Below are 25,981 nucleotides of genomic sequence, written 5' to 3'. Positions count from 1 at the left end.
CTCCCTCCGCGGCCCCGCCTCCAACAAGCCGCTTCCGGTCGAGAGGGGTCGCCGGCCGGCTGCAGCCGCGCCTGCGCAGGAAGGGCGGGTCAGCGCGCCGGCGCAGTGCCGCGGTCACAGGCTGAGTGCTGCGGCGCGATCCTCGCTTCCGTGAGAGTTGGCCCGGTAGGAAAGATGGTGCTGGATCTGGATTTGTTTCGGGTGGATAAAGGAGGCGATCCAGCCCTCATTCGAGAGACGCAGGAGAAGCGCTTCAAGGACCCGGGACTAGTGGACCAGCTGGTGAAGGCAGACAGCGAGTGGCGACGATGTAAGTACCGGCACGGCGGGTTACCTCCTTGATCCTAAACCCAACTTTCTCAAATCCAGCCACCGCTCCTGAGGCCACAGCTTCCACCCTTCGTCAAACCCCCTCCCAAGGTGCAGTGGCTCCGAGGTTCTCCCCATCCGCGAAAACACAGCCTGGTAGCCGGGGTCGTCCCACTTTCTCCTCCACCCGGGAGGTGCGAGGTCCATTCCACGCGTGCTCAGTTCCGTTCGTTGCCTGTGTGCGTACGCACGCCCATCGGGAGCTGTCAAACCTTCCTTCCCCAGGAGTTGCCAGAGCCTGCAGTGGCGGGAGGTTGTGGGGTCGCGGCGGCTTTTCTATCACGAATCTTTGGTCGCCCCCAGTCTTTGTCTCATCTTCAGCAAAGCCAGAGTGGTTTTCCTTTGTTTTGATAGGATCAAAGGCTCCTTCCGGAAACTGTGTCACTTTTGCAACAGAGTAGATTCATTCCTTCCATATCGGAAGCATTTCGGGGCGTTGGAGGCCGCTCTTGGCCAAAAGAAATGACCCTGAAGCTTTTGGGAAGGCCATCCCCCGACCTATGGGCATACCTTTAAGAATCGGAAAAGTCTTTTCCGTGGTAGATCAGACGTGAGGGGAGTGGGGAGGCGAGAAAAAGATTGTAATAATTGAGGCTGTTTAATTGTGATTTGTGGACGTTTTCCTTTAAAGACATTGCTAGAACCTAGAACTGCCGGATCTTGGAGTCATGTCGAGCATCTTTCGTGAAGCTGAATAAAATCATAGAACCCTCTGCCCGTAAATCTCTGCCTATATTAACTGGAGTGGTCACTGGTTGGGCGGATGCTGTCAAGTACATGTGATTCTATTTGTCTGATGCAATAGGTCTGCAACCATCTGGGAGCTAGGTTGATGACAGTACACTGCAAAGGCAGCCGCTATCCAAGAGTGTGATGGATTTCTATTAGGAAAATTGATTTTCTCCTGTTTATAAGTGTAGCAGGACGAGCCGCAGACAAAACTCCTCAGACACCGGATTAAAGAAGGAAGAGGTTTTTTATTCGGCTTGGGAGTGTCAGCAGACTCGCGTCTTAAGAGCGGAGCTCCCCGAAAAAGAAATACTTGGCCTTTTTAAAGGCTTACATCTTTAAGGGGTCCACGTGAAAGGATAGTGATAAATCGAGCAAGCGTGGGAAACATGACTCTTGCCTACATGCATCAATTAACAGAACAAAAAGTTTTACAATGCTTTTTTTTTCATACAGTGTCTGGGATTTACAGATAAGTAGTTTAGGTTAGGGATTGATGTTATTATTATTACTTTTTTTAACTCCTAGGGCCGGGTGGTGGTGCCAAGGTTGTCTGGCTATTTATCTTACTTTTGTTTCTTTCTCTGTTTCCTCCTGTCTTGGGAACTAGGCAAGGTGGGGGGAGGAGGGCAGCAGGAGTAGTAGTGGTCTCCTTCCTTATAAGGATCTTGGATGTCAAAAGAGTATTTGTTTAACTTGAGTTCTGCGCTGATTCTGTATGTCTTAGGCCCTCTATTGTAGTAGTTTGTTTGATTGTGAGATTCCACACTTGACTTAAAGTTTCGAGTTGCAATGGAATTTAATTTTGCCACATTTTTTGTTTAGGATAAAACTAGCATGAGCATTGTTCTACTGAATCTGAAGTCAGGAGTATCAGATTTTTGTGTCAGTCCAGCCCTTAGCCAGTGCTAAATGACTTTGAATGTGTTCGCTAGTCTTTTGGGTATAATGCCCACATCTGAGGGATTTGTCCCTTCTCTGACAAGTAGGTAGGTGGTGAGTTCTTCAGGGACAAGGATTGAGTTTTATTCATCCGTATATCCCAGTTCTTAGGATATACATATACACATTTATACATAAAATCCCAGTACCTGGCACTGTACCTGGTCCTTGGTAAGGCCTTGATAAAGGTTTGTTGGAGGCGTGAATATTTTCTGTGTTCAGGGCACTTTACATTCTTTATGAAAAGCAGTTTACGTAGTTTATTTTCTTTTTTTAAAAAAACTTAATCCTAAATGTGAAGTCGTTTCTCTTTTTTTTGTTTTGTTTTGTTTTGTTTTTGAGATGGAGTCTGTCATTGTTGCCCAGATTGGAGTGCAGTGGCACCATTTCAGCTCACTGCAACCTCCATCTCCTGGTTTCAAGAGATTCTCATGCCTCAGCCTCCAAGTAGCTGGGACTACAGGCGTGCACCACCACACCCAGCTAATTTTCGTATTTTTTTTTTAGTTGAGATGGGGTTTCACCATGTTGGCTAGGCTGGACTCTAACTCCTGACCTCAAGTGATCATCCGCCTCAGCCTCCCAAAAAGCTGGGATTACAGGTGTGAGCCACCATGCTGGGCCAGTAATTTATTTCCAAATGCATCTATTAATTTGATTCTTTTCTATTTGACAAACCTTTCCAATGTTCTCTTTGTATCCAAATGGAATTTATGTTTTTTCCCAAGTTCCCAACTGCCCAAGGTGGACACTAACAGATTCATATCAAGGTTTTTTGACACCTTAAACTTCAGATCAGAGGATGGAGTTCTTCTCTCATTGGCTGGAACAAGGGCTTATAACCAGGGCCACATTAAGAACTCAGATCATGCTCCCTAATTGAGGACACATAGCAAGCTTCACCAAGCCCTCTACTACAACTGTACCAGTTGGTCTTCCTGTAGACTTATAAGGTACACTAGGGTTCCTTGGAGAACAGAGGAGTCCAGTATAACTTGGAGTCATAATACCGCATTGGAACTTACAACTCTTCTAACTCCAGGGATTTGAACTGTGATTTCTTCTTTTTAATTCAGCGTAGCATAATGATCCTACACTTGGGCATAGTTGTCTTGGCCCCACTCCTGAAGCAACTAGATTTCCATGTATCTGGAAGTCTGCTGCAAACCAGAATTTTATCCTCCCTCAAAAAGTTCTATCCTAGTTGGGTTTTTGTTGTTGTTGTTGTTGTTGTTTTTGCTATAAATTGAAAATTGAAGTTGTTGTTTCCTATCTTTTTTTTTTTTCTTTTTTGAGACAGAGTCTCGCTCTTTCGCCCAGGCTGGAGTGCAGTGGCGCAATCTTGGCTCACTGCAAGCTCCACCTCCCGGGTTCACGCCATTCTCCTGCCTCAGCCTCCTGAGGAGCTGGGACTACAGGCCCCCGCCACTGCGCCCAGCTTATTTTTTGTATTTTTTAGTAGAGACGGGGTTTCACTGTGTTAGCCAGGATGGTCTCGATCTCCTGACCTTGTGATCCGCCCACCTCGGCCTCCCAAAGTGCTGGGATTACAGGCGTGAGCCACCGTGCCCGGCCTTTTTTTTTTTTTTTTTTTTTTTGAGACAAAGCCTCACTGTGTCACCCAGGCATGATCACAGCTCACTGCAGCCTCAATCTCCCCAGGCTCAGATGATCCTCCTGCCTTAGACTTCTGAGTAGCTGAGACTACAGGCACAGTGCCACCATGCCTGGCTAATGTGTGCATTTTTTGTGGAGATGCAGTTTCGCCATGTTGCCTAGGCTGTCCTCAAACTCCTGGTCTCAAGAGATCCTTCTACCTCAGCCTCCCAAATTGCTGGGATTACAGGCATAAGTCACCATGCCCAGCCTAAAGCTGTTATTTCCTCAAAACCTTTACTGTACATGTTTTAAAACAGGTCCTTATCGTTGTTTGCCCCAGCAACTGGAATAGCTTTATGTCTGCTTTAAATCTTAACCCAGTCTCACCAGGGCATATAATCTTTCTAAAATGCAAATCTAATCATTTTACTTGAAGGCTTAAGTTTTGCAGTGACATGCTTTAGAGCAGCACTATAGGAATAGAATGTTAGCTTCATGTGTACAGATGTTCCTTGACTTAGGATGGGTTTATGTCCCAATAAATCCATCATAAGTTGAAAATCTTATAAGTAAAAAATGCATGTAATACACATACCCTACTGAATATCATAGCTTAACCAAGCCTACCTTAAATGTGCTCAGAACACTGACGTTAACCTGCAGTTGGGAAAAAATCGTGTTACACAAACCCTATTTTATAATAAAGTGTTGAATATCTCATGGAATTTATTACTATTGATCATAAAGTTTAACCATTGTAAGTTGGCGATAGTCTGTAATTGTTAATTTGTTTGTATTCAATCTAAAAAATATAAAGAGAAACAGATTAACTTTAGTAATATATTTTATTTAACCTAGTCTTATATACCCAAAAGTTTTATATATATATATATAAATTATTATTTTTAGACAGGGTCTTGTTCTGTTACCCAGGCTGGAATGCAGTGGCATGATCACAGCTCACTGCAGCCTGGACCTCCTGGGCTCAAGTGGTCCTCCCACCTCAACCTCCTAAGTAGCTGGGACCACAGATGTGCACCACCATGCCCAGCTAATTTTTAAATATTTTGTAGAGACAGAGTCTCACTTTGTTGCCCAGGCTGGTCTCGAATTCCTGGACTCAAGTGATCCTCCCACTTTGACCTCCCACACTGCTGGGATTACAGGTGTGAACCACCACGCCCAGCCCCAAAATTATATTTTCAACATATAATCATTATTTTTAAATTACTGAAACTAGCCTGGCGCAGTGGCTCACGCCTGTAATCCCAGCACTTTGGGAGGCTGAGGCGGGTGTATCACCTGAGGTCAGGAGTTTGAGATGAGCCTGACCCACATGGTGAAACCCCATCTCTACTAAAAATACAAAAATAAGTAGCCAGGCATGGTGGCGGGCGCCTGTAGTCCCAGCTACTTGGGAGGCTGAGGCAGGAGAATGGCGTGAACCCGGGAGGCAGAGCTTGCAGTGAGCTGAGATCATGCCACGGCACTCCAGCCTGGGTGACAGAGCAAAACTCTGTCTCAAAAAAAAAAAAAAAAAAAAAAAAATTATCCAGGCGTGGTGGCGGGTGCCTGTAATCCCAGCTACTCGGGAGGCTGAGGCAGGAGAATTGCTTGAACTCAGGAGGCAGGGGTTGCAGTGAGCCGAGATCGCGCCATTGCACTCCAGCCTGGGGGACAAAGTGAGACTTTGTCTGGAAAAAAAAAAAAAAATTACTGAAACTACTGAGATATTTTACTTTTTTTTTGTACAAGTTCTCAAACTCCAAAGTGTGTTTTATACTTAAAACACCACTCTGTTCAGGTGCTCATTTCAAATTTCAAATGCTAATAGTCACACGGTATTGAAAGCTACTATATTGGACAGTACAGCCTTAAAACATAAAAATCCAAATTTCTGAATACACTTTACAAAGTTCCCCATGCCTTCCTGGCCTCGCCATCTACACTCCCTGCACAGGACCTCCCACTCTTTGCTCTAGCTTGTTACTGCTGCTCCTAGACTCTTTCATACTTCTGTGACTGTTGCCTCTTCCTGGCATGTTCCTTATCAGGGTGTGCCGCTCCCACTTCCATCAGCCCTCTTTGCCACTCAACGACTCTTGTAGTGCCACCTCATTTGTGGAGTGCTCTCCTTATATTATCTTACAACTCTCTTACAGCATTTATACTATTCCTGTATATACCCTTCAGAAACTTATTTTTATTGACATATAAACAGTAAAGTACACAAATCTTAGTATACAGGTTGATGAGTTTTCTAAATCTATACATCAATGTAACACCCAGGTCAAAATATAAGACATTTACAGCACACCAGCAGATTTACGCCACCTCCCAGTCAGCCCCTCCTCCAAAAATAATAGTATTCTTACCTCTATCACCATAAATTCCTTTGCCTGGTTTTGAACTTAATATAAATGGACTTATGTAGTATATACTTCTGTATATGGCTTCTTTTGTTTTTTTGAGACAGAGTCTTGCTTAGTCGCTCGGGCTGGAATGCAGTGGTACGATCTTGGCTCACTGCAATCTCTACCTTCCAGGCACACACCATTCTCCTGCCTCAGCCTCTTGAGTAGCTGGGACTACAGGTGCCCACCACCACGCCCGGCTAATTTTTTTTGTATTTTAGTAGAGGCAGGGTTTCACCATGTTAGCCAGGATGGTCTTGATCTCCTAACCTTGTGATCCACCCGCCTTGGCCTCCCAAAGTGCTGGGATTACAGGCGTGAGTCACCGGGCCTGGCATGGCTTCTTTCTTTCAAGATTATGTCTGTAAGATTCATCCATGTTACTAACATGTAGCAGTAGTTGGTTCTTTTCATTGCTATATAATACTCCATTATGTAAATATGCCAATCAATTCTACTGGCTTATTTACTTCATGACGTTTAGATAAACTGGGTTGTTACCGGTTGAGGGCATTATGAATAAGCTTCTAGAGACTCTTTCTAAAAAAATGTTTGTCAACTAACAAATTATAGTTGTATATATTTATAGGGTACAATGTAATGTTATGATTTATGAATACAATGTGGAATAATAAACACAAGCTAATTAACATATCCATCACCTCAGATACTTACATTTTGTGATAAGAACATGTGTACATTCTTATGTGTGTCTTTTGGTAGACATAAACACTCATTTCTGTTGGGTATGTACCAAGGAGTAGAATTGCTGGATCATAGGGTGGGCACATGTTTAGATCTAGCAGATAATACCAAGTAGTTTTCCAAAGTGGTTGTAATGATTGATATTCCCACCAGCTATATCTAAGAGTTCCAGTTGCTTGGCATTCTTGCCAATACTTGACATTGGCAGTCCTTTTAATTTAGCCACTTTGATAGATATATCGTGGTATCTCAGTGTTATTTTAATTTGCATTTTTTTGGTGACTAAAGATATTGAGCGCTTTTTCATAAGTTGATGGCATTGGATGGCCTATTTTGAGAAGTACCTGTTGAAACCTTTTGACCAATTTTTATTTGTCCTTTTCTTAGTGGTTTGTAGGAATTATTTATATAGAGTGGATAGAAGAATACTTGTGAGATACAGATACCACAGATCTCCTCTCCCATTCTGTGGCTTGCCTTTTCATTCTTTCAGTCTTGTGATGAATAGAAGTTCCTAATTTTAATGAAGTCTAATTTATTGACTTTTCTTCTGTGATTTGTCTATTGTGTTTCCAACACACAATAGATAAATCACAGAATTGGTATTCTGTTTTGAAAATCATGTTATGTCTTAACCTGCAGAAGAGATTCTCTGGGTTTTTTTTGTAGACATTTTATTTCTTTACCTTTTACGTTTAGGTATAAGCTTTATTTAATACTAATTTTGGTGTATTATGTGAGATAGATCAAAATTTTTTTTAATGTAGAGAGTCAATTGCTCATTATAAAAATGCAATAAACTGAGACTAGAAGGGAGCTTCCTTAATCTGATAGTAGATACTTACAGAAAAATGCTTGCCTTGCCTTCCTTTCCCTTCCCTTCCCTTCCCTCTCCCTCTCCCCCTCCCCCCTCCCCTCCCCCTCCCCCTCCCCTCCCCTCCCTCTCCCCTCCCCCCCTCCCCCTCCCCCTCCCGTTCCTCCTTCCCTTCCCCTGTCCTGTGCTGTTCCTTTCCTTTCCTTTCGACAGAGTCTCATTCTGTTGCCAGGCTGGAATGCAGTGGTGCGACCTCAGCTCACTGCAACCTCTACCTCCCAGGTTCAAGTGATTCTCCTGCCTCAGCCTCCTGAGTAGCAGGGACTACAGGTGCGTACCACCATGCCCAGCTAATTTTTGTATTTTCAGTAGAAATGGGGTTTTCACCATGTTGGCCAGGATGGTCTCGATCTCATGATCTTGTGATCTGCCCGCCTTGCCCTCCCAAAGTGCTGGTATTACAAGTGTGAGCCACTGCATCCGGCCACATTTTTCTTAATGATGAAATGTTGAATGCTTTCCCCTTGAGGTTAGGAACAAGACAAGTATGTCTGTTATCACCTCTTCTAATCAACATCATGCCAAAGGTCCCAGGCAGTGTGAATAAGGCAAGAAACAGAAATAAAAGATTGGAATGGAAGAAACTGTCATTATTTGCAGATCACTTGGTTGTGTATGCAGAATCTGAACTATTAAAATTAAATAACTAACAAAATCACTGGATACAATACAGAGAATCAAAGGTACTTCTATATACAAGTAACAGTTTAGAAGCACCACGTACATAGAGATACACCTAATAAATAACATTTAAGACTCATACACTGAAAACTATAAAACATTGCTGAGAGAAATTAAAAATAATGAAGGGATATACAATATTCATTGATTGAAACATTCAGCATTGTTACAATATTCGGTTTTGTTTTATTTTCTTTTTGTTTCTTTTCTTTTTCTCTTTTGTGATAGAGTCTTGTTCTGTCACCCAGGCTGGAGTGCAGTGGAACAATCTTGGCTCACTGCAGCCTCTGCCTCCTGGGATCAAGTGATCCTCTCACCTCAGCCTCCCAAGTAGCTGGGACTACAGGCACACGCCACCATGCTCAGCTAATTTTTGTATTTTTTTTTTTTTTTTTTTTGGTAGAGAAAGGGTTTTGCCACGTTGCCCAGGCTGGTTCGAATTCCTGGACTCAAGCAACCCACCCACTTCAGCCTCCCAAAGTGCTGGAATTACAGGCATAAGTCACCACACCTGGCCTTATTTTCTTTTATGCTCCCAATACCTACCCTGGTGCCTTGCAAATAGGAAGGAATCTCAGAATGATTATAGATTTACAGGAAGTTGGAAAAATAGTAGAAAGATCCTGTTTTCCCCAATGATAACATCTTATATAACTCTGGTACAATATTAAAACCAAGAAATTGACATTGCTACAATCCACAAACCTTATTCAGATTTTGCCAGTTTTATACACGTGCGTGTGTAGTTGTGTGCAATCTTACCATGTGTAAATTTGTGTAACCACTGCCATGCTCAAGATACAGAACTGTTTCATCACCACAAAGATCCTTCTTGCTGTCTCTTTGTAGTCTACTCCCTTTGCCCTCCATTTCACCCCTAGCAACCACTAATCTATTATCCATCTCTATAGTTTTATCAGTGTGAATAAGTGAATGAGAAAATAGTGATATCATTTTGCATCAAGTTTTGTTAAAGAGATATCAAAGAGGAAAGCTCCTTGGTAAAACCTTAAAGAATGGTTCTGTAGGTGCTATCTCATTTCTAGTCATCAATTTTGCCTCTTAAAAGCTTGAGTTTGGCTGGATGCCATGGTTCACACCTGTAATTCTAGCACTTTGGGAGGCCAAAATGGGTGGATGGCTTGAGCCCAAGAATTTGCGACCAGCCTGGGCAACACAGCAAAACTCCATCTCTACAAAAATAAAAATTAAAAAAATTAGCTAGGTGTGGTGGCGCACACCTGTAGTCCTAGCTGCCTGGGAGACTGAGGTGGGAGGATCACTTGAGTCCAGGAGGCAGAGGTTGCAGTAAGCTGAGGTCGTGCCACTGTACTCCAGCCTGGGTGACATAGGGAGACCCTGTCTCAACAGCAACAAGAAAGCTTGTGCTTGAATTTTATCATATTGCCCCTAATGTTTAGATTCAAGAGGTCCAAATTTTACCAATCAGAGTTAGACTGATGATCCATGATACCAATATATTAATTTGGGGGAATGTGTTGACTAGTTAGTGCACCACTGTCTTCCCCCAAAGGAAACCAAATTATAAGAGACTAAATTATTCTCAAGGCTGCCAGATGAGCATTGTATCAAAGTAAAAGGGTAACATTAGCCATTTCTAGCATGGAGAGGTAGCAATCATGACTGCACTCTTTATAGAGTCCTGTGCATAGCACCTAGTTTCCTTAAATGAGTTTTAAGATAATTGGGCAGGTTAGTTACTTGAGTGTCTTCCAAGTTTTCCAGATGTATCACTCTATAGTGGTGTCATACATGTTATGATACTTTTAAATTTTAACCTCAGAATGGTCTTTTCCTTGTCACCAAATGCTGGGGACACCATTGTAGTCACCATTGTATGCCAACTACATTTGGGGCTCTAAAGCTCTAAGATTAGGCCGGGCACAGTGGCTCACGCCTGTAATCCCAGCACTTTGGGAGGCCAAGGTCAGGAGTTCGAGACCAGCCTGGCCAACGTGGTAAAGCCCCGTCTCTTCTAAAAACACAAAAATTAGCTGGGCGTGGTGGCGGGCACCTATAATCCCAGCTACTCGGGAGGTTGTGGCAGGAGAATCGCTTGAACTTGGGAGGCGGAAGTTGCAGTGAGCCAAGATTACACCACTACACTCCAGCTTGGGCAACAAGAGCGAGACGCCGTTTCCAAAAAATAATAATAAATAAATAAATAAATAAAGCTCTAAGAGTTTATAACTTCATGAGGCAGATCCTTCAGCTCTGCCGGCATTTAGGCCTTAACCTGAGATCAGTACTAAGTCAAAATCAGGAGAAGGGAGTATCTTAATTATGGGCATTTCTTTGGTATATTCTTGGATTCTTTATTCCTAGGTAGATTTCGGGCAGACAACTTGAACAAGCTGAAGAACCTATGCAGCAAGACGATTGGAGAGAAAATGAAGGTAAGAGAACTGAGGAACAAACAGCCGTGAGAGCTTCAGCGGAGATATTTGATCTTGCTCTTAGCTAATGTTCACAGAAGTTCTAACTCAGTGTTTTAAGTCTACAAGATGTTCAATTTCTTACCAAAGGGGAACATTATTTTAAAAAGATAGGGAGGCAGGGAACTTGGAGGCACTTTCATATACTTTACCACAAGTCCATCTTCTGTGTTCACGTAAGATTCTTTGTTGTCTAGCCGTTTGTTGTCTATTCTGTTCTTACATTAGAAATATAAATTCCATCAGTCATCTTTTTTTTTTTTTTTGAGGCGGAGTCTTGCTCTGTCGCCAAGGCTGGAGTGCAGTGGCACTATCTCGGCTCACTGCAAGCTCCGCCTCCTGGGTTCACGCCATTCTCCTGCCTCAGCCTCCCAAGTAGCTGGGACTACAGGCGCCTGCCACCACGCCCGGCTAATTTTTTTGTATTTTTAGTAGAGATGGGGTTTCACCGTGTTAGCCAGGATGGTCTCGATCTCCTGACCTCGTGATCCACCCACCTCGGCCTCCCAAAGTGCTGGGATTACAGGCTTGAGCCACCGCGCCCGGCCCATCAGTCATCTTTTTTAATGGCAGATTTCAGATTTGTCGTCTCAGTGTAGTTGTGCTCCATAATGAAAACAGTACAGATTCAGAGTTCAAATCTTGCTACGTTATGTGACTTTTAGGCAAGTTAATGTCTGAGCCTCAGTTTTCTCATCTATAAAATGACAATGCTACACCTATAGAATGGAATTGTTAGAACTTTTTTTTAAAATTTAAATGCCAAGCAATGGTTATGCATAGAACTAAATTTCTTTCAAATGTAGAAAATTTGGCTTAGTGTCAAGAACATGTAGTTGTTCAGCAATTGTGGGTTATAATGGATGGCAAGTAATGTTACTGGCCTTCATCCAAAAAAAATCCTTCCTATGCCTGAAAAATATCACGTTTCAGCTCAGCTTTCGCTTTGGTATCCAGAATAGTTCATGTTTTTAACTTTTCTTTAAAAATACCTGTTTAGCCCCTTAATCATATTACATTACATATTATAGCTAGGTACAGTAGCTCACGCCTGTAGTCCCAGCACTTTGGGAGGCCAAGGTGGGCAAATTGCTTGAGCTCAGGAGTTTAAGACCAGTCTGCACAACATGGTGAAACCCCGTCTCTAGAAAAATAAAATAAAACAATTAGCCAGGCTTGGCGGCCGGCGCCTGTAGTTCCAGCTACTCAGGAGGCTGAGGTGGGAGATCACTTGAAGCCAAGAGGTAAAAGTTGCAGTGAGCCAAGATTGCGCTACTGAACTCCAGCCTGGGTTTCCAGTGAAACCCTGTCTCCAAAAAAAAAAAAAAAAAACAATGAATTAATTAAATGCACTTTACAATCTAGATACTTTTTAAGTTGTGAACCTCAAAACTAAACAACAACAACAAAAAACATTATAGAACTTTGGAACCACACCAGTAAGGAGCATAAAAAGATGACCTTGGGATTCTAGCACCTTACTCTTGGCTTCATGACAGTCGGCATCTTTCTCTTTGACAATATTTTGTTAAACTTTCAGCGTGTAACACTTTTAGCTGTGGAAAGTGGTATTGATAATCATCCAGTTTCTTTCTGTGGGACTTAGTCATTTGCATGCGAGAGACCCCATACTTATGTTAATTCCCATACATACTCCTCCCTGGGTGTTCTTTGGGACCTATGTACAGTCAGTGCCAGCTGGGTATTTTTTGTAGCAAGAAGATGGGATTGTGAGTGTTGTCATTTACAATAACATTCTTAGATCTGATTTTGTTGCTAGCCATGCAGGCAGTGTTCACTCCCGCTGCCATTGAAATGGTAATGATAGTGCTTTAATTTGTAGAGCACTCGAAAACATTCAGATACTTTCACAGACATCTCATTTTGGTTTTGATCCTTACTGCAAAGCTGGAGTGCAGATAGTACATTTGTCAGCCCTATTTAATGGGTAAGGGAATCGGCTTAGGAAATTAAAGAGCTTGCTTAAAATCATACTCTAACTTAGTTGCAGAGCCAAACCTTGAGCTCTGAACTTGAATTTGCTGCCCTGGGGGACTATCAAATAGCAAGGGAGCCTGGTAACTGTCTTGCTAACGTATCACCCTGCCTGATGCCATTGCAAATATCTTGAGATTTAGTCCATTTTTTCCCTACCTGTGTAGTCTGTTTGTTCTTATCAAGACTCATTCTGATAGTTTCAAATTTTTCCAACTTTTTTTCCTTTTTTTTGAGACAAAGTCTTATTTTGTTGCCCAGGCTGGAGTGCAGTGGCACAATCATGGCTCACTGCAGCCTCAACCTCCTGGGCCCAAGCAGTCCTCCTGCCTCAGCCTCCCTAGTAGCATGCCACCACACTCGGCTAATTTTTTTTTTTTTTCGTAGAGATGGAGTCTCCCTATGTTGCCACTGCACCTGGCCAGATTTTTCTAGCTTTTTAAGATGATTTTTCTCTGAGTCACTGAAGGGTGTGAGTGGAGTTATGGTTAGAATTTTGATCATATGAGAATGTGTAATGAACCTAAAGGATTTCTATGCTTTACATTTAGGAGATTTAGTCCTTTTGTTCTTTCTTTCTTTCTTTTTTTGAGACAGTGTCTTGCTCTGTTGCCCAGGCTAGAGTGCAGTGGCATGATCATAGATCACTGCAACCTCCAACTCCTTGGCTCAAGCGGTCCTCCCACTTCAGCCTCTTAAGTAACTAGGACTATAGACACATGTCACTGTGCCTGGCTAATTTTTTAAAGTCACCCAGGCTGCAGTACAGTGGCACAAGCATAGCTCACCACAGCCTCTAATTCCTGGGCTCATGCAATCCCCCCACCTCATCCTCCCAAGTAGCTGAGAGTACAGGTGTACTCCACTATGCCTGGCTAATTTAAAATATATATATTTAGATATGGGGTCTCACTCTGCTGCCCAGGCTGGTCTTGAACTCTTGGGCTAAAGTGATCCTCCCACCTCAGCCTACCATGTAGCTGGGATTACAGTTGCAAGCCACTATACCTGGTTATACTTTGTTTTATTTATACTTACAAAGCAGATGCTAAATATTCTTACGCAAGTTTTGTTGAAGTCTCATATATATCATAATGTTCTTGACTAACTTTCTTTAAGTCTTTTTTTTTTTTTTTTTGAGACAGAATCTCAATCTGTCGCCCAGGCTGGAGTGCAGTGGTGCGATCTCGACTCACTGCAACCTCCGCCTCCCGGGTTCACTCCATTCTCCTGCTGGGTAGCTGGGACTACAGGCACCTGCCACAATGCCCGGCTAATTTTTTTGTGTGTGTTTTTGGTAGAGACGGGATTTCACCATGTTAGCCAGGATGGTCTCGATCTCCTGACCTCGTGATCTGCCCACCTTGGCCTTCCAAAGTGCTGCGATTACAGGCATGAGCCACTGTGCCCGGCCAACTCTTTTTTTTTTTTTTTTTGAGACGGAGTCTCACTCTGTCACCCAGGCTGGAGTGCAGTGGCGTGATCTTGGCTCACTGCAACCTCTGCCCCCCGATTTCAAGCAATTCTTCTGCCTCAGCCTCCCAAGTAGTTGGGATTACAGGTGTCTGCTACCATGCCTGCCTAATTTTGTATTTTTAGTAGAGAAGGGGTTTCACCATCTTGGCCAGGCAGGTGTTGAACTCCTGACCTCATGATCCACTTGCCTCAGCCTCCCAAAGTGCTGGAATTACAGGCATGAGCCACAGTGCCCTGCCAACTCATTTTAATTTAAGAAGAATTTAACTCTTTAAGGGATCTTCTTAAATTCACCTGGTTTTGTGCAAGGATTACAAGTGATGATTTAGCAGAATTATCATACAGAAGGACGAGAAGAGAAACTAGAGAGAACGAAATCCAGCCCTGGTTACACCCCTGCCATTGTGTCAAATTGCATTGATTGTTCTAAACTTAGTTCCAGATCCTGTGACTTTTTGTTTGTTTGTTTTCCTTGGCTGTCTGATATGTCATCGCTCCATCCATCTTTCCCCCTTAGCCTCAATGCTGGGATTATTGTTAGCAGGTAGATAAGAATCTACACTTGGGGTGGGTGCAGTGGCTTATGCCTGTAATCCCAGTACTTTGGGAGGTCAAGGTGGGAGATCACTTGAGACCAGGAGTTTGAGATCACCCTGTCCAACATAATGAAACCCTGTCTCTATTAAAAATACAAAAAAAAAAAATTAGCCAGACATGGTGGCGCACTACTGTAATCCCAGCTACTTGGGAGGCTGAGGCAGGAGAATCACTTGAAACCGGGAGGTGGAGGTTGCAGTGAGCCGAGAGCACGCAAACTGCACTCCAGCCTGGACGACAGAGTTAGACTCCGTCCAAAAAAAAAAAAAGAATCCACACGCAGGTGTGTCTGCCCCAGGGCTTGCTCCTGAGCACTGCGCTGCCTCTCCTGGGCTTGTAGCTCATGAGCATTTCAAATCAATTCTCTTCTGATTCCTATGAGGACCTACGCACAGGGAGTGACATTCTTCTCGTATTCTTCAGGATGTTAATTCTCTGACCCAGACAGATTAATTGATTTTAGGATCAAAACACTATTAAGTGGCAGCATAGGGGCTTGACACTTTGACTTCTGGCTTCCAGTGTACTAATTTTTTTCCTACATGTTGTATCTTTTAGAAAAATTTATGTAGGAAGTTCTGTGATTCGTTTATATAATACGTTAATTTGGTGTTTACTTTATAAAACAATGCCAGAGATTTTCTTTTATTGATTTGTGTTGGGTTTTTTCCTTCCTGCAGAAAAAAGAGCCAGTGGAAGATGATGAGTCTGTCCCAGAGAATGTGTTGAATTTCGATGACCTTACTGCAGACGCTTTAGCTGTAAGTTAGAGTCCTTTTCTAAGTTAGGATCTCTGCTGTTTTGTCTTAATTTTATTCCTAGACAGCAAGTGCTCACACGCTGCTGCACACAGCATTGTGACATCCTTTCATTTCTGCTGCTGGGAAATGTCCCCACCCATTCTTGTTATATTCTATATTTGAGTATTTATTAGACAGCGGAGATGGAGACAGATGGAGTGGGAGAGTCAAGGGTAGGAAGAATAGAAAAAGGAAAGGAACTGTGTTTGGTTTATATAGCTCCATTTTCTACCCTTTGTTACACAAAGGCAAGAAACTTCAACTTACTGTAATACAGTAAATATTCAGTACGCTGGGCAAGAGGAGTAATTTTTGAGTTTTTTAGTCACTGAACCCTTTCTTGAAACCCTTAACATATAGCAAGAACATAAACCAAAAAAGCAAAGTTGCTGTGCTTGAAGGGCTCGGATTGGGGGCCTGAGCCTGCCTGGCCCTACTGCTAAAGCACTCGCCTCAAAGAAGTAAGAGCACAGTTTGAAACAGCTGCAATACAGAATCCAAAAATATGCTTCAGACAAATCTCTTACTCCTAATAAATTTATAATCTCCCTAGAGAACAGTTAAATGCAGCACATCAATAGAGTGCTAAGTTGGTTCAGTCAAGAAAATCAGAAACTGCAGATTAAGGGAAAGTTCTCATAAGAGCGGCAGTACTAACATTTCTGTGATGTATGGGAACAAGAGGAGTGGCCAGAACTATCCATCTCTGCCTCAAGCACCACCAAGGAAAAATGCCGATGGATTTGTAGAGCAAGACTGTATATATCCGTGTGTGAAATCAATCTCAGTTCTTAAAAGTCTTCGTTTCCAGTTTTTAAAATGCTATCGCAAGGGCTCTCTTTAGAGCACAACAGTGTTAGGGCAACCAAATCTTATTCCTGTGCTGTCCTTGCCTCGCTGTCCTGCTTATGGGCCTGGCCTGTTCATCTACAGAACCTGAAAGTCTCACAAATCAAAAAAGTCCGACTCCTCATTGACGAAGCCATCCTGAAGTGTGACGCGGAGCGGATAAAGCTGGAAGCAGAGCGATTTGAGAACCTTCGAGAGATTGGGAACCTTCTGCACCCTTCTGTGCCCATCAGTAATGATGAGGTAGGTGGCTGTGCCCCAGCGGGAGGCAACCTTAGGTGGCTGCTGTCTCTGCAGGGGCAGGGACGGGAGGAGATCTGTGGAACACTGGCACTCTCTGTCAGAAGCAGGTTCTTTGTATATTCCCTCTGTCCACCAATTGAGAATTGCAGGAGTCAGATCCTTGTCTGATTGGGAAGTAGCAGAGACAGCAGGTAGGAGGAGACTCCTGGCACAGATATCTCTTCTAAATAGGGCTGCTGTCCTCCACTGCAGTTGCCCGTGGTAGCAGGCGTCTCTTAGGAGGGATCTGCTAAATCAACCTAACCCCCTCACCCACACCCCGCTGAGAAGCTGCGGGTCGAAGGGAAATCTGCATGATAAAGGTTTCCTGCTGAGCGGGAGCTTCCCCTGCACAAAGCTGCTCTGAGCCCAGCCTTTGTTCCCTGACACCCCAGCCGGAGCAGGGCCCATCTGTGCCTCTTTCATTCATTCCCTGGTGAACATTAAACTCACTGCAGGCTGGGGTGTGCAGGAGGCTGCAGAGCACAGACCATGAGCAGACTCAGGAGGTCAGGGTCCCGAGTCCACCCTCATGTGGCCCTGGGACCAATGAGAGCCTGGAAAAAAAAAAAACTACATTCTCCTCTGCACCCCAGGCAATGTGGATTGTCTAGGAAGAGTTGTCCTTGTGCAGGATTTGAGAGGTAATTTAAAAGGGTAAAAAAAAAAAAACAAAAAACCGAGAGAATACTGTAGACCTCTTGGAAAATCATCCTTCCCAGTTTCATAGCTAGAATTACTTCTCAAACTTTGTAAGTTATTACTTCTCCATTGAGTAGCAAGTTGCCTTCTCTAGTTATGAGACACAGTAGTGTTTAAGTTAAGCGATGATGTCACAAAGCTAAGTTGTTCATGGAATAAAGTTTGGAAAGATGGAGGTTGTAGAATTAAGAAATCATATATCAGCACTTTGGGAGGCCGAGGCGGGCGGATCACAAGGTCAGGAGATCGAGACCATGGTGAAACCCCGTCTCTACAAAAAATAGAAAAAATTAGCCGGGCGCGGTGGTGGGAGCCTGTAGTCCCAGCTACTCAGGAGGCTGAGGCAGGAGAATGGCGTGAACCTGGGAGGCGGAGCTTGCAGTGAGCCGAGATTGCGCCACTGCACTCCAGCCTGGGCGACAGAGCGAGACTCCGTCTCAAAAAAAAAAAGAAATCATATATCAAGCTTGGCGCAGTGGCTCACGTTTGTAATCCCAGCACTTTGGAAGGCCTAGGCAGGAGGATCACTTGAGCCCAGGAATTGGAGACTAGCCTGGGCAACATGACACAACCCAGTCTTTACAAAAAAATACAAAATTAGCCGAGCATAGTGTCGCGCACCTGTCTGTAGTCCTAGCTAAGGCTGAGGTGGGAGGATCACTGCAGCCTGGAAGGTTGAGGTTGCAGTGAACCAAGATTGTGCCACTGCACTCCAGCCTGGATGACAGAGTAGTAAGACCGTGTCTCAAAAAAATAAATAAATAAATAAATAATTTCATTTAAAAATAAAAAAATAAAATCACATGTCATGTATCTTTCTTTCTTGCTCTGTTTCCTTAGGATGCGGACAACAAAGTAGAGAGGATTTGGGGTGACTGTACGGTCAGGAAGAAGTACTCTCATGTGGACCTGGTGGTGATGGTAGATGGCTTTGAAGGCGAAAAGGGGGCCGTGGTGGCTGGGAGTCGAGGGTACTTCTTGAAGGTAAGAGCTGGGAACCAGTGAGGATAGGATTATAAAGAAGAAACAAAATTTTTTTTTTTTTTTTTTTTGCGGAGAGACATAACCTACTTAAAGAGGCCCCCAGATCTACCAGTTGTACTCGCCTTTCTGCAAATGTATTGGCAATTAGATGCAATTCTCTTTCTAAAGCAAGAGAGGGCTTATCAGGATTCCACAGAACAAAAGCCACTAAGTGGTCCTCCATAATGAATGTATGTTTTGCTGACTGAATCAGAACAGTCTCTGCCTTTAAGTAGCTCAGTATAATTGGATAGTCAGACAAGTAACAAAGAATCAAAATCCACTGTCAGAAGCACTGTGGTTTGTGTAGGCCCAAAGTGCTTTGAGAACATCAAGATAATTCTCTTAACTGTGTGCCTGGAGAATTCGCTGGGCTTCAGTGTTCAGAATGAATCTCAAGGTTCAGAATGTCAGTTGCTGTGATCTGTGGTCTTTTTTTTTTGGCCTCCTGTGTGCCCCTGGGTAGTCCTGTTCTGTCAGCCCAGGTGCCTTTGGGTGTTAGTGCTAGCTGAACATGACAGTGACAAGACCAGTCACACAGTTCTGTGTCTCTGCTCCTCTAGGGGGTCCTGGTGTTCCTGGAACAGGCTCTCATCCAGTATGCCCTTCGCACCTTGGGAAGTCGGGGCTACACTCCCATTTATACCCCCTTTTTCATGAGGAAGGAGGTCATGCAGGAGGTGGCACAGCTCAGCCAGTTTGATGAAGAACTTTATAAGGTGAGTAGCCTGGGTCAGGTGGTAGAATGACTTAAGTTATGTAGCTTAACTTCAGTGATGCAAAGTGGTGCTGTCCAATAGGACTTTCTGCAATGATGGAAACGTTCTATATCTGTGACTCTTGAGCACTTAAAATGTGGGTGGTACAATGGAGGAAGCACATTTTTTATTTTAATTAATTTTAACTTAAACATGTGGCTAATGACTACCATATTAGACAGTGCAGCTGCAGAGCCTCTTTTACCTTTCCCTGGGTAATCTGTATGATGAATCTAAATCAAGTATACTTCAACACCATGAGCTTAGAAAAGAAGCCCATTCCTTGGGTGCTTGGACAAAAGGAAATTACAGAAGTGGCACTGATCTCCTAGCCCACTTCCTGTGTCCTTCCACTCCTCACCCCAGACTGGAAGCTTCCCCAGAGTGAGACATACTTGCCTTGGGATGGAGGTGGCTTCCAGTTTGTGGCTTCTTCTCAACCACGGACCATGTCAGGGAGAGCCAGACAATTCAAGTCAAGGTTCAGAAGGTCATTCTGATCAACTGGCTCTAACACCAACAACAGCACCCCACTCTGTGTTCGGCACTCAAGATTTCTAGAGCGTCTCTGCTAACAGCTGTCCAATGCAGCAGTGTCTACTATTCATTTGCCCCTCCCTTTCAACTCTTCTGTCAGAAATAGAGACTTAGTTCCTACTGGCTTATTTCCTCTCCAGACAGTGGAGGTAGAGTTAGACAACTGCTGTTGGACTCATCTAATTTATATAGGGAGATGGCTCAGTAATTAGAACAATCTTTCCATTGTTTCTGTTGATGAGGTAAAAGTTAAATTTTCATGCAAGACGCACTGGGAAACAAAGTGTTCTCCCTAAACCCTGAGCATTAGTATGACCTTGACCTCCTCCCTCTCTGCTTTCTTTTAACGAAGGGAGGAATGTGTTCCTTTACTGGCTAAAACCTGTTTTACCTTTTCTTTCTTTTTCTAATTTCAACCCGTAAGATTAGATAATCATTAAAGAGCATTCGAAATATCCACTGCAGGTGACACTAGGGAGAAACCTATGTGGAGTATTATGGAAATTGTTAGGTAGCCGGTGCTCCCTGAGTCCTGCGTTCTCCATCTCTTATCCAGACGCTTCTTGGACCCACAGGCAGGAAGAATCACAGGTTTCAATAGTGAAGAATTTTGGCTGGTACTTCTTGTCTGATAAAAACCTCAGTTCTGGAGAATGAATATAGCGCTGCCCAATAGAACTCTCTGCACTGATGGAAATGTTCTGGGTCTGCATGATGCAGCATGGCAGCCATGAGCCACATGTGACTTGAGCACTGAAAATGTGGCTGATGCAACCGAGGAACTACATTTTAATTTAATTTAATTTGTTTTTATTTTTTATTTTTTAATTAATTTCCTCTATAGAGACAGGGTCTCACTATGTTGCCCAAACTGATTTCAAACTCCTGGGCTCAAGCAATCCACCCGCCTCAGCCTTCCAAAGTGTTGGGATTATAGGTGTGAGCCATGACGCCCAGCCCAATTTAATTGAAATAGTCATATGTGGCTGGCTATACCATGTTAGGCTGCACAGCCCTTGAGCTTTCCTATGTTGTATGTGAATGGCCCCACAGTGGCTACATTCCTACTGCCAGGTAGCGAGGTAGTTTTCCAGGCTCTAAACACTGACCCAGAGGAACCTTTCTTCCTGTTTGTTTTTTTTTTTTAATTAAAATACTGCTACATAACAGAAAATTTAGAAATGGCAGAGGGAATTACCTGCTTTCCCATTGACCTAATATAACAATTGTCATCTTAAAATACTCACTTTGGGATTTTTTTCATATATATGTTGTTTTCACATACTTATAATTGCCATGTACATAAATTACCTTTTTACTTAGCATTATTTTTTATTTTTATTTTTATTTATGTATTTATTTTTTGAGACAGAGTCTCACTCTGTTGCCCAGGCTGGAGTGCAGTGGCACGATCTTGGCTCACTGCAACCTCTGCCTCCTGGGTTCAAGTGATTCTCGTGCCTCAGCCTCCCGAGTAGCTGGGATTACAGGCGTCGCCACCATATCTGGCTGATTTTTTTTTTTTTTTTTTTTTTTGAGACGGTGTGTCACTCTTTCACCCAGGTTAGAGTGAAGTGGCGTAATCTCGGCTCACTGCAGCCTCCACCCACCAAGTTCAAGCGATTATCCCGCCTCACCCTCCTAAGTAGCTGGGACTACAGGCATCCACCACCATGCCCGGCTAATTTTTTTTTTTTTTGTATTTTTAGTAGAAACGGTGTTTCGCCATGTTGGCCAGGTCGGTCTCGAGCTCCTGACCTCAGGTGAACCACCCGCCTCAGCCTCCAAAGTGCTGGTATTATAGGCGTGAGCCATCGCGTCCGGCCACACCTGGCTAATTTTTGTATTTTTAGTAGTGATGGGGTTTCAGCAAGTTGGCCAGGCTGGTCTTGAACTCCTGACCTCAGGTGATCTGCCTGCCTAGGCCTCCCAAAGTGCTGGGATTACAGGCATGAGCTACCGTGCCCGGCGGCCTTTTTATGTAGCATTATATCAAAAGTGGTTTTCTGTGTTACTGCATGGTCTTCATTTTTATGGTTGTATATTACATAAATAATGTTACAGTGAATTTTGTCCTGTCTGAACTTTTTTTTTGGTGCATTATTTTCTTGAGCTGAACAGCAAAGTACATTCTTTAAGGATCATAACCACTAACCTATAAGTACCAAGAAAGCAGAGACTGGTGTCCCTTTTTGCAACACATTGGTGTTTAGTAAACACTTCGCAAGGATTAATTTATGTGGCTACCAGCACAGGTATATTGCATACCTGCCAGCATTGACCATTATTCATCATAGATGAGTTTTCTTTATTAGATAGGTGGAAAATAGCTGGGCATAGTGGCTCACACCTGTAATCTCAGCACTTTGGGAGGCTGAGGCAGGTGGATCACCTGAGGTCAGGAGTTCCAGATCAGCTTGGCCAACATGGTGAAACCCTGTGTCTACTAACAATACAAAAATTAGTGTCTACTAACAATACGGCAAAAAAAAAAAGCATGGTGGCGCATGCCTGTAATCCCAGCTACTCAGGAGGCTGAGGCGGGAGAATCGCTTGAACCTGGGAGGTGGAGGTTGCAGTGAGCCAAGATTGTGCCACTGCACTCCAGTGTGGGCAACAGAGTGAGACTCTGTCTCAAAAGAAAAAAAAAAGATAAGTGGAAAATATTCTTTCCTCTTAATTTACATTTCTTTGATCTCTGTCTGGGACCCCATTGTGGACTGACCCTTTCCTTTATCTTTTTAGTATTCTCTCCCCACTCCCAGGCAGGGATTAAAGGAAATTTTTCCTGCACTATCACTGATATCTTTCTTGTGGTTTCTTATTCTAGCCAAGGTCCTCCCCTCTTCCTCTTAACTGGTATAGCTCCTTGCTTCCACAGGTGATTGGCAAAGGCAGTGAAAAGTCTGATGACAACTCCTATGATGAAAAGTACCTGATTGCCACCTCAGAGCAACCCATCGCTGCCCTGCACCGGGATGAGTGGCTCCGGCCGGAGGACCTGCCCATCAAGTACGCTGGCCTGTCTACCTGCTTCCGTCAGGAGGTGGGCTCCCATGGCCGTGACACCCGTGGCATCTTCCGAGTCCATCAGTTTGAGAAGGTGAGTAGATGGGTCAGGGTAGGGAGTGGACCTTTCTCTCTCTCCAGAAGGGTTAGACGAGAGATGGGATCTGTGTTGCTGAGACCCATCCTGGCTCCAGCTTTTCCTCTCATTGCTTACCTCTGTGTTTCTGGGGAAGTGTGTGCTGGAGTGGCGGGGAGTATCCACCTTGAAGCCAGGCTGCAGCTTTGCCACTCACCAGCTGTGTAACATTGGGCAAAATACATAAGCCCCCAGTGCTCCATTTCTGCCTTTGAACGAAGAGGATAACAGTAACAGTGCCTGCCTCACCAGGTCTGTTGTGGCCTGTTGTGAGGATGATCCCAGTCAATATATATAAAGCACTCAGAACAGGGCTGGCATGCATATGGGAAGCTCGCGCCATAAGCATTTGCTTTTGTGGTCCAGTCCCAGATGCTGGGGACCCAGCCTCGTCTGCCTCCCAGTGGTGTGGAAACGGGTCTTCATGGCAAGGATGTCTCCCACTGCAGTCCTTTATTCACCCTATACCACTGTCACCATCTCTTTGGGTCCCTCTCTGCAGATTGAACAGTTTGTGTACTCATCACCACATGACAACAAGTCGTGGGAGATGTTTGAAGAGATGATTACCACCGCAGAGGAGTTCTACCAGTCCCTGGGCATTCCTTACCACATCGTGAATATTGTCTCAGGTATGGGACTCAGCCTCTTCCCAGCCTCCCTTTCCTGCATCCCACAGACACCACCCTTACCAGCTGAGCTGCCACACAGAGAAACAGATCACAAGTCGACTCATTGCCCACATTAATTAAAATATTATCCCCTTCTCACTGGGGAGTATTTGGTGTTAAGAATATCTGGATGTGATTTCACCTCTGGAGACAGGATGTGAATTAAAGAATTCTCCAGGCTTGCTAAAGGTTAGCCTTCTGAAATACCATCCCTCCTTCATGAGTTCTAGGGGTTTTTCCTTACAGGTTCTTTGAATCATGCTGCCAGTAAGAAGCTTGACCTGGAGGCCTGGTTTCCGGGCTCAGGAGCCTTCCGTGAGTTGGTCTCCTGTTCTAATTGCACGGATTACCAGGCTCGCCGGCTTCGAATCCGATATGGGCAAACTAAGAAGATGATGGACAAGGTAGATGGCCCCCAGGGAGGTGGGAAGCAGAGCCTTCAGTACACAGCCCGTCCATCTTATTTCTCTGCCTTTGGGGTGCACTGGTCCCCAGCATCATGGGAAAATCTGAGCTTCTCAATCTAGACCAAAAAGGGAATCTGAAAATGCCTTCTACTGAGTCAGGACTGAGTTCTTTTAGCTAGAAACTTGAATCTAGCTCTCTTCTATAAGGTAATTCTAGCTTTTCTCTTTCTGGCTTTGTTTTTCTTAACTCCAGAGAAAGAATAATCTCCATTTATCTACACAGAACAAGTTGGAGGCTTCCCTCTTCTCACCCAAGAAGGTCTGGGTTGTAAGCTGCTCTCTTCAAACCCAATTTTCAGGCCCTACTCTTTTCCAAGTCAGGGGCTTGAAAGGGGTGAAAAGGAAAGGCCACAATAGTAGTTTCTTCCTTCCCTCAAAGGGCCCAACTCCTCAAAATACCAGAAGCTACCACTTGTCACTCATGGAGACATGAGGGATCTTTCTGCAGTTATCTAACAGGCAATAAATACCAACTAATTCAAATTCAGAAAAAAGTTGCTAAGGGGTCGAACCCATCATTTTGATTTGGACAGTTGTGGTTGGGGAAGTCTGGTTGAATGGATGGTTCCTGGCCATCAGTAAGAACAGCTGAGAGTTGAGCCCGACTTCTCCTCTGGGACCCTGTCTTTCCAGGTGGAGTTTGTCCATATGCTCAATGCTACCATGTGCGCCACTACCCGTACCATCTGCGCCATCCTGGAGAACTACCAGACAGAGAAGGGCATCACTGTGCCTGAGAAATTGAAGGAGTTCATGCCGCCAGGTAAAACTCCCAGCTCATCTCATCACCCTCCTCTTTTCTGTCTTCACACTCTTCAAAATAGCAGGCCCCTTTCAGGATATACCAGGTTTTTTTGTTCAGACACAGCCCCTGAAACTCTTATCTGCCCTCTCGGGCTGGGCAGGGCAGGGGGCCTGGTTGAGAAAGTAGCCAGTGCAGGTATGATACTGAAATGCTGCTAAGATTCAGACTAGGGAAGAAAAGAATAAAGGAAACCGGTGCCTATCAAAGGGACCCCTCTGTTCAAAGGGATCATTGTCTTGTTGAATTCTCCCCAGAGGTCTTAGGGCTTTGACTCGCTGAGAAACAATAGGTCATTTGGTTGACTCTTCCCTCCCAGGACTGCAAGAACTGATCCCCTTTGTGAAGCCTGCGCCCATTGACCAGGAGCCATCCAAGAAGCAGAAGAAGCAACATGAGGGCAGCAAAAAGAAAGCGGCAGCAAGAGACGTCACCCTAGAAAGCAGGCTGCAGAACATGGAGGTCACCGATGCCTGAACATTCCTGCGTCCCTGTTTGCTTTCATTTCTGTCCGCTGAGATCTCAGAGCCTGCCCAACAGCAGGGAAGCCAAGCACCCATTCATCGCCCTGCCCCCTTCTGACTGTGTAGCTGAGAGGGGAGCAGTGCTGTGTACCACACAGATGTTCCTGTCTCCTTGCATGGGCATAGGAACCCATCACTGATGACTGATGAAACCATGTAATAAAGCATCTCTGGGGAGGGCTTAGGACTCTTCCTCAGTCTTCTTCCTGGGGCTTGAACCCCACCTCTGATGGTTCTTCCTGATACACACTTCTGCTTTTCCTTCCAAATTAGGCTACTCCCTCCAGTTAGCAAGTCACAGAGCCTTTGAACAGGTAGGTGAAGGGAGGGGTACACTTAGAAAAGGCTCAAGGGGCAGGTGGAAAATGGAGCCTGAATCACACAAGTTTGCAGGGCAAGGGCCAGGATCCTCCTTTACAAATATGTTCCTGCTTGAAATCATTGAGGTAGGACTGGCTTAGAGCCAGAACGGTTTTAAAAGCCTCTTAGCACTTCTGATCCCTACAAAGGACTCCGTGGAAAGGGAGAGGCTGTATTTAATCCAGAAGAGCCCCTAGCTTCTATCCCTAGCACAGGTTGGGGAC

General features: G+C 44.3%; 1 protein-coding gene across 2 annotated transcripts; it reads left to right on the top strand.

The window, feature by feature from the left end:
* The first annotated feature begins 49 nt into the window (after positions 1–49).
* Positions 50–25,620, top strand: SARS1 (seryl-tRNA synthetase 1). Of its 2 annotated transcripts, XM_073008517.1 has the most exons (12): positions 66–310; positions 10,660–10,730; positions 15,518–15,598; positions 16,571–16,729; positions 18,311–18,454; positions 19,057–19,212; positions 22,670–22,891; positions 23,436–23,565; positions 23,851–24,008; positions 24,265–24,330; positions 24,705–24,834; positions 25,193–25,620. In XM_073008517.1, exons 1-12 carry the CDS (start codon positions 175–177, stop codon positions 25,348–25,350), a joined length of 1,611 nt encoding a protein of 536 aa, XP_072864618.1. In that variant the 5' UTR covers positions 66–174; the 3' UTR covers positions 25,351–25,620. The 2 variants fall into 2 exon arrangements, with proteins under 2 accessions (XP_072864617.1, XP_072864618.1); XM_073008516.1 differs by lacking the exon at positions 24,265–24,330 and having other exon boundaries at positions 50–310.
* Positions 25,621–25,981: the final 361 nt, after the last annotated feature.

Source organism: Chlorocebus sabaeus, chromosome 20 (genome assembly GCF_047675955.1).
Source record: "Chlorocebus sabaeus isolate Y175 chromosome 20, mChlSab1.0.hap1, whole genome shotgun sequence".
Taxonomy (NCBI): domain Eukaryota; kingdom Metazoa; phylum Chordata; class Mammalia; order Primates; family Cercopithecidae; genus Chlorocebus; species Chlorocebus sabaeus.
Note: the sequence above shows the minus strand (reverse complement) of the source record. Positions and strands in the feature narration are given on the sequence as shown.